The sequence below is a fragment of the Ceratina calcarata genome, unplaced genomic scaffold (genome assembly GCF_001652005.2).
Source record: "Ceratina calcarata isolate Rehan_Ccalc_2016 unplaced genomic scaffold, ASM165200v1 scaffold206, whole genome shotgun sequence".
Taxonomy (NCBI): domain Eukaryota; kingdom Metazoa; phylum Arthropoda; class Insecta; order Hymenoptera; family Apidae; genus Ceratina; species Ceratina calcarata.
The window spans coordinates 134,962-146,813 of record NW_017142243.1 but is presented as its reverse complement, the minus strand read 5'-3'; the positions used below and the strand labels follow the sequence as shown (position 1 = coordinate 146,813).

General features: G+C 35.8%; 3 protein-coding genes across 17 annotated transcripts in view; 1 reads left to right on the top strand and 2 right to left on the bottom strand.

The window, feature by feature from the left end:
* The window catches only part of LOC108622113 (bcl-2-related ovarian killer protein), a 5,344-nt gene extending 4,699 nt beyond the window's left edge, over window positions 1-645 (top strand). The window contains exons 4-6 of the mRNA XM_018019782.2: window positions 33-219; window positions 319-377; window positions 464-645. Coding sequence (XP_017875271.2) covers window positions 33-219; window positions 319-377; window positions 464-598 — 381 coding nt within the window. The 3' untranslated portion in view covers window positions 599-645. The remainder of the gene's footprint in view (window positions 1-32; window positions 220-318; window positions 378-463) is intronic.
* Window positions 1-4,724, bottom strand: part of Oseg5 (intraflagellar transport protein Oseg5) — a 5,163-nt gene extending 439 nt beyond the window's left edge. Inside the window, exons 1-16 of one of the 2 annotated variants that reach the window (XM_018019779.2) lie at window positions 4,230-4,724; window positions 3,991-4,169; window positions 3,650-3,760; window positions 3,400-3,578; window positions 3,231-3,320; window positions 3,033-3,170; window positions 2,834-2,958; window positions 2,522-2,770; window positions 2,286-2,449; window positions 2,019-2,216; window positions 1,789-1,939; window positions 1,548-1,719; window positions 1,353-1,475; window positions 1,135-1,274; window positions 917-1,055; window positions 689-817 (exon numbers count right to left, since the gene is read on the bottom strand). In XM_018019779.2, the coding sequence (XP_017875268.1) occupies window positions 710-817; window positions 917-1,055; window positions 1,135-1,274; window positions 1,353-1,475; window positions 1,548-1,719; window positions 1,789-1,939; window positions 2,019-2,216; window positions 2,286-2,449; window positions 2,522-2,770; window positions 2,834-2,958; window positions 3,033-3,170; window positions 3,231-3,320; window positions 3,400-3,578; window positions 3,650-3,760; window positions 3,991-4,169; window positions 4,230-4,324 (2,361 nt within the window). In that variant the 5' untranslated portion in view covers window positions 4,325-4,724 and the 3' untranslated portion in view covers window positions 689-709. Of the gene's footprint in view, window positions 1-661; window positions 818-916; window positions 1,056-1,134; window positions 1,275-1,352; window positions 1,476-1,547; window positions 1,720-1,788; window positions 1,940-2,018; window positions 2,217-2,285; window positions 2,450-2,521; window positions 2,959-3,032; window positions 3,171-3,230; window positions 3,321-3,399; window positions 3,579-3,649; window positions 3,761-3,990; window positions 4,170-4,229 lie in introns of those variants that run through there. The other variant, XM_026811236.1, reaches the window with a different exon arrangement.
* A 140-nt stretch (window positions 4,725-4,864) lies between these two features.
* C3G (C3G guanyl-nucleotide exchange factor) overlaps window positions 4,865-11,852 on the bottom strand; it is a 65,464-nt gene continuing 58,476 nt past the window's right edge. For all 14 annotated transcript variants that reach the window (XM_018019790.2, XM_026811240.1, XM_026811241.1 and 11 more), the window contains one exon: window positions 4,865-11,787. In XM_018019790.2, coding sequence (XP_017875279.1) covers window positions 11,649-11,787 — 139 coding nt within the window. In that variant the 3' untranslated portion in view covers window positions 4,865-11,648. The remainder of the gene's footprint in view (window positions 11,788-11,852) is intronic.

Genomic DNA, 11,852 nt, shown 5'->3' with positions numbered 1-11,852 from the left:
ATCCGAATCTGTTCAATCGTGTCGCCCGGCAGATCGGTTGCGGCACTTTCTCGTCGGAACAAGCTGTAACCGAAGCCTTCGTCGAGGTCTCCAGGGAGATGATCAGAATCGGAGAGATGACTTGGAGCAAGGTGATAGCCCTTTACGCGGTCGCTGGCGGAATCGGCGTGGACTGCGTGCGTCAGGGGAAACCTGAATATTTGCCGGCAATTCAGAGAGGCAAGTAATTAATCCTAAGAATAATATTTGTCTGCTAATGCACGTCACTGATTAGCTTCAACAGTGTTACATCTTCGAGTATTTAATAACTGGTTCCAGGTATGACCGATGTCTTGGAAGAGGACCTTGCGACGTGGATACAAGCTAACGGAGGATGGGTAAGATAAAATAAATTGGGAATTAAAGAAGTACATAGACAATTTCATTAGATTTGAAAAGGGATTTATTTTTTTTTTTACTTCAGCCAGCTTTGGTGACACGATACAGACCCGCGACGAACGAGACGACGTGGTATTCAAGTAGACTCGTACCGTTATTTATACTTATTACCTTGATCATTTTTGTGATCTCGATATTTTTAAAACTTTTAGTGTTGTAAAATATATTAAATATAATTATACATTGACATCGCCTATTGGTATAAAACGTCTTTAAAATTTATCTGACAGTGCTACAGATATTAATTAAAGATATAATTTATATAATGGATTCACATATCTTGATTAAACGTCTCGTTCTTTTGCATTTCATTTCCTCCTATTTCGCTTTCCGGCAGTTCGACTTCTTCTGCTTTGAACACAGTTTTTCCTGTAGCCTCCTGGTGAAAAGCGTTCATCCCACAGGTTAATGGAAAATGGTAAAAAGTCTTGTGCAAATCGTGCGAAACTGTGCATTTAAGTGGATCTGCTCAATTTACGTGTGCCTTCGCAACGTTCGCCATGTACGCGAGGAAACTCTGATTCGTTTCCTTTTTGTTAATCACTTGCAAATATTCCTTCCTTGCGTTCAGTACTTCGTCCAGTTGCTTTTTATGTCTGATCGCCAATTCTAGCGCTCTAAAGTTGATGATCAATAAATTGAAAATAACCATCTGTGCCCGAAGAGACTGTTTCACGAATTATAAAAGAGGAATACCTGTTCCAATTATATATTTCGATGTTAATTCGTATAGCTTCCTCGATCAGTCCATTTTGCAAAAGTATGCCTTCCGCGGTTAACAAGTCTCCCGACAGAAGAGCCATTTCTGCCAGTCGCTCCGTTTTATTCGGCAGACTCTGATTATAAGATCATAATTTGAATTGTTTTCTTCACAGAGAAGAAAAAATATACATATTGTATAAATCAATCGTTACCTTTATGTATTGAATATAATCTACTTTGTCGTATCGTGAAATCGCCGCGTACGCCTCTTCTGCAGCATTTAATTCTTTGCTATCAGTCGCCATAACAGCCATGCACGTCCACAATATGTCGTTCTATCAACGATGTCTACGTTTTAAAAAAATCGATCCTAATTTAAAATCTAAGAAGTCTAAGAAAAGGATTACCTGAGCAATTCGACAGAGGAACAACGCTTCTTTCCATCGTTTGTTCGATATGTGCTGATGAAGACTGATGAAGAAAGTGTAGAAAGAAGAAGCCACTAACGCTCCATCACCACGTCGTATCATTACCATACCATTATGAACGCTTGCTATGCTCGGTTGCTTTCCGAATTCACTGAGAATAACAGCGTCATAATTAAACAATTATTAATAAATATTATATTCTATTTAAAATTACAAGAACCTGCTTTCTTTATCGATTCTCGTTTTTCGTATGATTTTCCGGTCACTATAGTGTACACAATTAGGACACAACCATACGGATAATGTTGCGTCTAACATCGCAGCCAAAACGTTTGCATCAGTCGCCCACGCGATGTCTTGCGCCATAGCAGCTTAAATTAGCAGTTCAATCATTAAAAGACCGTAATTTTACTTTATGCAGAAAAAAATTTCCAGATTTTTTAAAAATACCTATTTTGCAAATTCTGCCAAAGCCGGTGGTTCTTATAGAAATTAGAAACAAATCTTTATTTACATCGATCAACGCTACTTGTCGATCGGTCACACCTCCAATATGATTTAACGCGACTCTCGCGATGCTCTGCAGATGCGTATAAGCTTGGCTCTCCGTTATGGGTTTATTGAAAGCTACTTCCAATACATGAAGCACTATAAGTAGAAAACTATTGTTACAATTTCCTGAATTTCTTTTTTATCTTTAATACCGATTTGTCATACGTTTTTCGTTACTCTGAGATCGTACGACTAGGGTATCGGAACATAACGACACGCAGGGTGGGTAAATTCGCTCCTGCGTCATCCCTTTCCATTTTGGTGTTCCCAGCAAACGACCTTGATAACTATATAACGACACGCTGTTCCACTCGACCAACAGAAAGTGTCTATGAAAAAGTAAATTGTAATGCTTTTGATTTGACGTTTTTTAATACATATAATGATACGATTTATGCTACCTTTCCGCAAGAATCACCGCGGACACGCTGGTATTCTTCAAATCGAATATAGCAGGAGTGTTCCAGTTCACCACTGAATAAACGTGACACTGCGCCGGAGTGATTACTACCAAATGTTCGAAACCGAATTCCAGCTGGACCACGCGATCTGATATCTCTAATGTTTCTCGAATTTCGTTGCCCACATCTCTCACTTCGATCACTTTCCTCTTGACCAAAGTCGCCTCATAATTATTCCACTCCAATCTCCTATAATTTGTCAACATCGTACCTTTCGATTTGACCATAAAAAAAAGTCCACCTTTCCTATACCTGTCTATTATATGTCCTGTTAATACAGTTCCACTGCTGCAAGCCATAGCTACCTGCGTGCTATCGCTCGACCAAGCAATACTGTAAATGCTCCCAGCGTTAATTTTCTCCAACGAGTGAGACCACTGAAGGTACACGTGTATTAGACAAAACAAATACGAATCAGTTACCGGCGTATTATTACAAGAAACAAACTAACTCCCGTTTTATCGCAAAGTTTAATTGTATTAAATGATCCAACGGCGAAGTAATCTCCGGAGTAACTCCAGCTTAACGCTGTGACCGGATGATCACCAGAATTACTAGAAAATAGCTGAGTACCATTTGGATCCCACACCTTGAAATGGAATTTCGATTCATACCGACTGTCTTGAATATTTATTCAAACCGTGAGTACCTTGTATCTGCAATCTTCTCCGCCGGATATAACGAGTCCGTGAGCGTGGCTCCAACACAGAACTAAAATCAATCCATCGTGCGCCAACAGCTAGAATCAAATTTGGCTTTTAAATATTCCGTCTCCTTGCCGTTGCGAGCACCACATACATTTATTAAAATTGTTCAACCTTTCTTGGCTTGGAATTAGAATTAAGCGATTGAAACGTTAAGTGAGGTCCCTGAGAATATAAAAGTGTCGTGGAATCGGCACTCCAGACTGCTGACAATACCGGAAACGAGCTCTTAACTATAACGGAACGAAGCATGCCGCTTCGCGACCACACTTTTATCAGTCCGTCTTCACCAGCTGTAATTATACCCGAAAATTGTCTAAATAATAATTGTTGCTAAAATTGATCTATTTGAGATATTAACTACCGGTCATAAGTGCAGAACCGTCGCCGCTCCACCTGCCTACCGTTGTTGCCCCTTTGTGGGCTTCTATACTCTTTTCTATGCGCCCGCTCTTATTTACTAAATGATATTTTCCTAAAATAGCGAAAGTAAAAATTAATTATAAACAATCCCAGTGCATGTGCGAAAGTAAAAATTAATTATAAGCATTCCCTTCATGCTCACTATATTTCTGAAGAAAATAAGGGACTTAATTTTTTTTATTTTGCAGAACAAAGTTCATTATTTTCATGGTATCAGTTATTTCGATATTAAAAAATTTTTCATGATTATCGCTAATGATTATTATTGAAAATAAAAAGTACCGTCGGCTGTCGTAATTAACAGAACGTCCAACGACTGTTTTTTAGAAATAAGCATCGCGTAGTTCGGTCGCGGGTGCCACTGCATGTCCGTCGGGTAAAAATCGTCGGGAAACTCTGTAACGACGGTCGAATGCGCGATTCCGCCTTCCAAATGCCATGATATCAATAAATGATCCTCCCTACCAATAAAGGCAGATGCAGTCTTCCTTGTCACGGATAAAAAAATTTAAATAAAATACCCGCAGGAATAGATTTCCTCCGCTGAGCTCCACGCTACGCAGGTGACCAGGCGCTTGTGGCCGTTGCGATTTTGGGTGGATATTTTGAACCTCATTCTATACACCTGCTCGTCACCTTAATTCGTACTTGAATATAGGAATGAACACGATTTTATTTAAAATTATTCTGCACCTCACGTTCAGCAACGTGAACATTCTACAAATTCGATCGTCGGCTTTTAGGCGAGCCTTGAAGCCGGGGCATTTGTTGCCATGTAGTTACTATAGCAACAACACCTGCGTGATACCTGATAGCTTTACCTCGATGTCAGCAAGTGCCTATTAATAATTTGGATATGTTGACAATGATTAAATTATTATTATACAGGGTGTTTATCCGTGACGCTACCAGATGATCAGCTCTTCGGTACCAAAATAATTTTGGCCCTATGCATTTTTTCCTGTCACCAATAGAAGCCAAGTTATTCAGGTGGCCTGTTTTAAATGCCCCACCCTGTATTATGATGATTTGATTAGAAACTAATTATTTTAAGAATTCACTTGATTCTCCTGATGTGAAAAATATTCACAAAGAACGTTTAATACTTTTTAAATACGCTACTGAAATGTTTGTAAATATTTGATTACTATTAGCATAAATGTTGTCAAATTTTATTTGCATTGGCTCTAACACATTTTTATTTTACTTCTTCATACATCTATTACAAAAGAAGCAATAACATTCGGTCGAGAACCTTACTCGTACGCATATTAAAAATGTTTAACGTACTTATTCGATAGACAGAACGGAAGAAAAACTATGGCATTAGATCGTTGCATAAGTTATATAGAAATTAACTATCTGTAGTCCAAACGTTTGTCCTGAAAGTATAAAAATATTATTGCATTTTGACGAACGGCTATGATATACTTTTTCTCAATTTTCAATTCGTTTTTTAAATCATTTTTTAAAATAAGGAGCAAAGTAGTTTATAATTAAAAATCCGTAAATGGAAACACAAGACTTACGAAACGACCTAACATCATCTTAATTATTTAGTAAGTAATGATCGTAGGTACAGACATATACAGGGTCTGAGAATCGGTAGTAAAAGCGAGGAAGGAGCGATTCTGTATAAAAGAAAATAAATTGGAATTAAACAATGAAATCTTTTATTCTCAATTTATTTTTCCATGTAGAACCGCCCCACCTTTCTTGTACCATCGACGCAGGAATATCCTTCATATTAATTATTACATAAACGGTCCGCATTTCGGCACGGTAAGAAAAATATGCATAGAAAAATATAATCGCGGCTACTTAATGAAAATCGCATAATCAAAGACGTGAGCACAGTGTGTTACAGTTTTATTTCCTTTCGAGTATAGAGTCATACGGTATTTCCATCTTAGTCGCGGGTGAATATAATTAAAAACGATTGGATTGGATTATTTAGTGATTATCATAGTAATCGCTTCGCTTACGAATGATATGCTCCGTGAATTGTGTTTCGTTCCGTGTACGAGCCGCGGATACGCGTATCACTTATTTTCGTTTTGTGGTACATCGCAATAATGTCCTACGTGTGTACAGAGTCCTATAAATGAGACACACATATGTATTAATATAAACGCCACTCGATACTTGTTTAGATGTAATTGTCTCTGCGTCGATAAACGTTGATGATCTATCGATCGTTTGTTGCAACAGCGATGCAACTCAAAATTCATGAATCTCTGGGTCGATCCCTTAAATAATTGGTTGTGACATTTATGTATGTGTTTTTATGGCAGTCCTACAATAATTATCTTATGGTAACACGAGTAAATTAGTTCATGTTTGACGAATAAAAAGTATGTATACAATTATATAAAGATTGTTGTGGTTCTTAAAAATGGGTACACTGTCCTGGTTGAAAGCTTTATTTAAGGGATGAATCCAAATACGGTGCCGGTGGCATGAATGGTTCTTTGAAATTTATCACATTACGAACCGAAGCAATTCATTTCTCACGTATAATATTTCTGACAATTTACAAACAATGCGATTAGTTCACAATTAATGCGCCGATACCTTTCGAAGAATTATACTTAATATCTTTTAATGCGCAACACTCCCGCACAAGATTTTTCAAAGCTTAAAATTACGATAATTATGCAATTTGTTGTTTGTGTAAAGCAGCAGTAAAATATAAGATGAATAGATATTACGGTACGTCTAATCTCGAATATATTTATAGGTATTTAGAAAATGCGAATCTCCTAAAATTATTTCATCCTTCGGCTTTCCATTAAAAATATAACTTTTTTTGATTGTTGGTAATTTTGATCGAGAGAAACCGATTCGGATATCGTTCGATGTCTTTGCTTATATGTTATATGATTTTTGATTAATTGCATGAATGTTTTGAAAGTTCGTCCGCCCGAAAAGTGAAATAGCAAAATGTATCTCTATTCTTTTCCCCGTTACATTTTAAATCGTTGGTCGTGCTAGAAAATTATATTAGTCGTCGTTAAAAATTATTTACAAAACAAATCGGTCTGCGCGTTTGAAAATTCTTGCGAATTACGAATTTTCTATAGTCAATCGAAAAAGCAGTTATCATCTTGAAATGAATAATGAATTCGGATCGAAACGCATTATCGTTATTATACAATTTATTATCATAGATAACTATGTCATAAGTTGGATATTTCGGCGTGCAATTTTAAATGTTCAATGCATTAAAATTCTCTACTTTTTCCTTCGTAATGAAAACCATTTACGAATGCCGGTATATCTCATATTTAGGGACAGATTAAAGGATTAGCTGGGACTATGGCCCTAGGCCCCAATATTCAAGAGGCCCTGCGGGTTCGAATAAAAAAATATATGCACTTGCACAGATTATGCTTACGATAATAAATTGAAGAAATAATAACATAGTTTTTATTTATATTCACAAAATGATCATTTTTTACTACCCTTAAATCCCTATATTCATTTTAGTCCCGAGCCTCGTGAATCGTTAATCCGCCCCTGTTCATACTGCTGAACAAACAAACAAATTACATCATCGTTTAAAACAATTTAATTTAAAATCGACATCACCTCTTCATTTCTCGTCGCCTTTTTTTGATACTCTATTCTCGCTGGGGTCTTTCGATTACTGTCATTTCTAAACAGCAATTATAGCATGTACTTTGCAGATATGTCATTTTTTCATGACGATAATTAATGGTTCGATAGACAGGCCCGCTTAGTCAAGGATCGAATGGAAACTTGAAACACCGTTAGTATCGAAGCATTAACAGCCGCCAAGTGATTATCGGTAGGTATCAGTAAATTTCTAATACTTACCCTGGTAACTATTCAAACGTTAAATTACACATATATTTTTGTTGTTCCTGTTTTCGTTAAGAGATCGGTAACACATTAATAGTATTTATTACTTATCTGATGCTTATCGATATCCGCTAGAGGAATATTACTTATTGTTTCCCCTAATGGGGAAACACATTCAAAAGCATTCCCCAATACAATCGAAAACATTTTAATTCAAATTCGGCGAGAGTTATTTGACCGCGTCTGATCATGCATCTTCAAATAAATTCTTCATCCCGTTTACGCACATTACGCGAAGAACGTTTTTACTTTCGATGCTCGACTTAAAATGTACTGCTGTATTATCCTCCATTGCTTTTTTGGAATACAATAGGAGATCGATGAATCGTCCGATCAAATTTATCGTACATGTAAAATGTTCAGTTTTAATTGGTAGAATAGCAAATATCCCTCGCCCGTGGAAGCGTTGCTACGATCATGCGATGACGAAATCTTTGTGCAAGAATAAGTTTAACAGCGATTGCTTTAGAGTCCATTTTCATCCATAGACTGATTCCTCAAAAGCTATTATACCTATCTAATCAGCAGAACATAGAAAAAGAAACACAGTTTTACACCTATTCCGTATGTTATGCTAGTCTATACTTGACCAATCTGAGAAAACGCAGTCGCAAAGATTAATCTTATTTCCAAATAATTAACACCATTGATAATAAGATATATTTGACCTACAGATTATGTACGCATTTAATGTTAGCAGGTTTTAATTATGTAATCACGAAATCGATAAATGGAATTTAAGCATTTCTAACAGTGTAATAAGATGAAAAAAATGCAAAGATATCTTATTATCAAGTCAATTAATTTTCTTTACAATTCGTTCGCCTACCGCGAAGTAGCCTAATGCTTGTTTTCTTTTTAATCTAATAAACTGATCGAGTCTAAGTTTTTCGTTGCATATTCACTGTTTTTTTTATCTCACTCATGGTTCTGTTAGCGTTTACCTTAAATTGTATACTCTTACGCGTTTTCGTGAAATTTACAAGAGAGTCCTATCGACAGTAGATTGGCGAAAAATATAATAAAAAATAGACGCAACGACGATTAATATGACACCATTTAAAAATACATTTTCAAGTGAGCAGTTTCGTAAAAGGAACTGTTTAACTGAATTCTGGAAAGTAGAAGTACGCGTGTGCGTATACGTGTACGAGGAATCTGAAGGATGTGTAAAAAGTTGGCATCAATTTTAAGGTAAAAATGATAGTGAGTGTATTAAAAAAAGAATACAGAAAATAAAATTGAACATACTACCAAATATCCGAAAATTTATACGATGAGTACGGATGTGTGAAATTTCTGGTTTGGAAATGGTTTATATGTACTTTATACTAAAATTGAGAAAAAAAATCGGTGCAGTTTTCTGTCTGTTGCACATGAGAGATTTGCGTGTATTTGTTCATCGTACAAATTTAAGAAATTATTCGGCACGACGATGTGTCTTTAATTCTTCCAATGAAATGAAAAATAATTATAAAGATCATGCGGTCCGCTATTGTCTGATAACTCAACATGACATCACAATAATTTCGGTCGACTTAAATGAGGAAAGAGGAAAACGTACATGAAATTAAATTACGTGTCATGCGTAAAGTTAATGTAAAAGTACAGTACACGTATGTATACTGTCTATGTACAAAATGTGAATAATTAGTGGGCAATCGCGTACATTCAAGAAACTATAGATACAATCAAAACTATTTACAATGGTTAATTTAAACCTTTCATTCTTAATCTTACGATTAGCCGAATCAATTTCACACATTAACGTACATCGTATATCGATTACTGAACGAAAAATGTTTCTCACAGCATATTCGCACGCACGCTCAGGTATGTTTCTGTATTTAGACGAATTTTCTCACGAAACGATCTTAAATTTGATTTACCGCGGCGTCACGCATAAAAGTTTTGTAAGTAAGATCGATTTCCTCTCGTCTTTTTCCTTCTTTTTAATATCAGTGTATCATTCGCTGTTACGATTAACGGAGTGCATCTATTTTCAACGCCTTCTTTTTATCTCTTTGTGATTCATATTGGAAGTTATTAGTCGTACTTGGTGCATACTCTGAAATTGACGACTGTTTATCGAATTTATAATATATATAATATATATATATTTTTATCTATGACTCAAGTCTAAATCATGGCTGCTTTTTTTACTTTGTCTCTTTCTTTCGGTGTATAACGAGTCGGTGAATTTGAATTAACGGCATGCTTATAGATTGACTATCAACTTCTTAGGCCTCTTTTTATAATCTGAAGAGGTGCGCGCGTTAGTATAGATGTGACTGTTTGACGAAAATATCTCAAAGCCTCGATTATTATAATTTTACGTTTCAAGAATTTTTTATTCGTTATAGTAACGAAATTGAATGTATGTACTTATTAGTCAAATTATACAACCATTTTACTTAGTAATAATGTATTATAAATGAGGAAAACGAATCTATTATAACTTTGGCTAATAAGTGAATACATTTTTTAAACTTTACTGTGACATATACAAATTTGATCACTAGACGTGAAATTGGAGAAACGTTAATAGGCAGATATTCATTCGTTCTACAATATGAGGCACACAGACAGCCATATATCATTACAGCGGTATCTATATTAGAAAACCGAAGAGAAAATACTCGATGCACTCTATTAAATTTCTTCACGTATTTAACTGACCGAGAATCATAACGACTTAAGAAAAAATTTTGATTTCAATTTCGATCAGTATGATTCTCAGCTTGTTTATTAAACAGCCTGTCCCCTTCAACTTCACGATTAATTCGTTCGAATTCTTTCACTCCATCGGAATGTATCGTGAAAGAAAGACTCGCTCTTTCATTAGTGAAAACGATAAGAAACGTACGTGCAATAATTCCGATATTAAAAGATATCGTCTAGGTTTATATCGGTAAAAGTACAAGAGGGTGATGATAAAATTTCGTTTCGACTCTCGTTTCCCTCGTCGCGTTCGCTTAAAATTTACCTACTTACATACCTTCTAGGTAACCGTTCGACTTAAAGCTGAAAGCTTGGATACCTATTAACAAGTTCTCAACAAAAAGTGTTTCGCCTACAATCATATACAATAGTATATGTAACAGTACGCTCTCAGTCGTGCCACGCGCTCGGGAGTAAGCGTCTATCGACGCTTGGACACCCAAGTTCACGATGGCTCTACATTAAATTCAAATTAATTGGTGTTCATCCTTGCGAAGTCGAACGGACTTGGTTTTTCATTCCTGTCCGTTGACGTTTGAAAAAGTTTCACTATCTACGATAAAGCTATACGATGGACGTTTACATATACAATATCTAAATAAGTTAGAAAAAGAAGATTAGTGAATGACACCTACTACATTTTACATGTCGTTGATATAAAGCAAATAAATAAATAGTTTTTTCCCATATAGATATACATGTAGAATACTTAATGTCAATATATGTTTATGTATATGTGTGCACGTGTCTGTTTTTTTGTTCTCTGGGGTTTCGTTCCCTTCATGTTATGTTCAAGCATCTCTTTTACAGCTGTAGCTTGTTTTTTAAGTATACGTTCCGTAGGTCCATAGCAAAACACGATTTCTGTTTTTCTTTTTACTTCTTACCAATCTTACAGCGAAAAGGAAAAAACTATAAAAATACATTTGAAACGTGACTGATCTAGCCAATTCATACATATCTCTCTAACGCGCGTTTCGATTCACACGTTCGACATTATCCGTACACGCAAGTTATATCATCGAACGAAATCAATACATCAAATATCAATTTGATCTAAATGTCTGTTTCGTATCTCTTATCTTCGATATGGAATTGAATATTAAAAATTCCCATAAATTAAATATACAACCTCACAGAGGCTGTTGAAATGAGATAGATATAGCTAACCCTTCCACCGCCTTTAGAGTGGTGCATGGTTTTCATTATTTTTGTTGTCCTCGGCTCGTTAGAATTAAACAAAACCTACCTAAATACCATAAATACAAATGTTCTAATTCACTGGTTCAGCCTTTCGATTTCGAGACGCAGGCAGTGAAAGGGTTAGATGTGTTCTAGTTCTGTGGTTGTGCCTTCTTTCCGCCACGCGGTTTTATACTCTCCGATATCTGCCACATCGCCTCCTCACAGAGGAAATCGCTAAAATTGTTGAAGAACGTGATTATACGTTCATTCTTCTTAAAAGAATACGTCCTGCAACAAAAAAATCGAAACGATTTAGGAACAATACGTAAATGCAAGCGATATTGAAACAATAT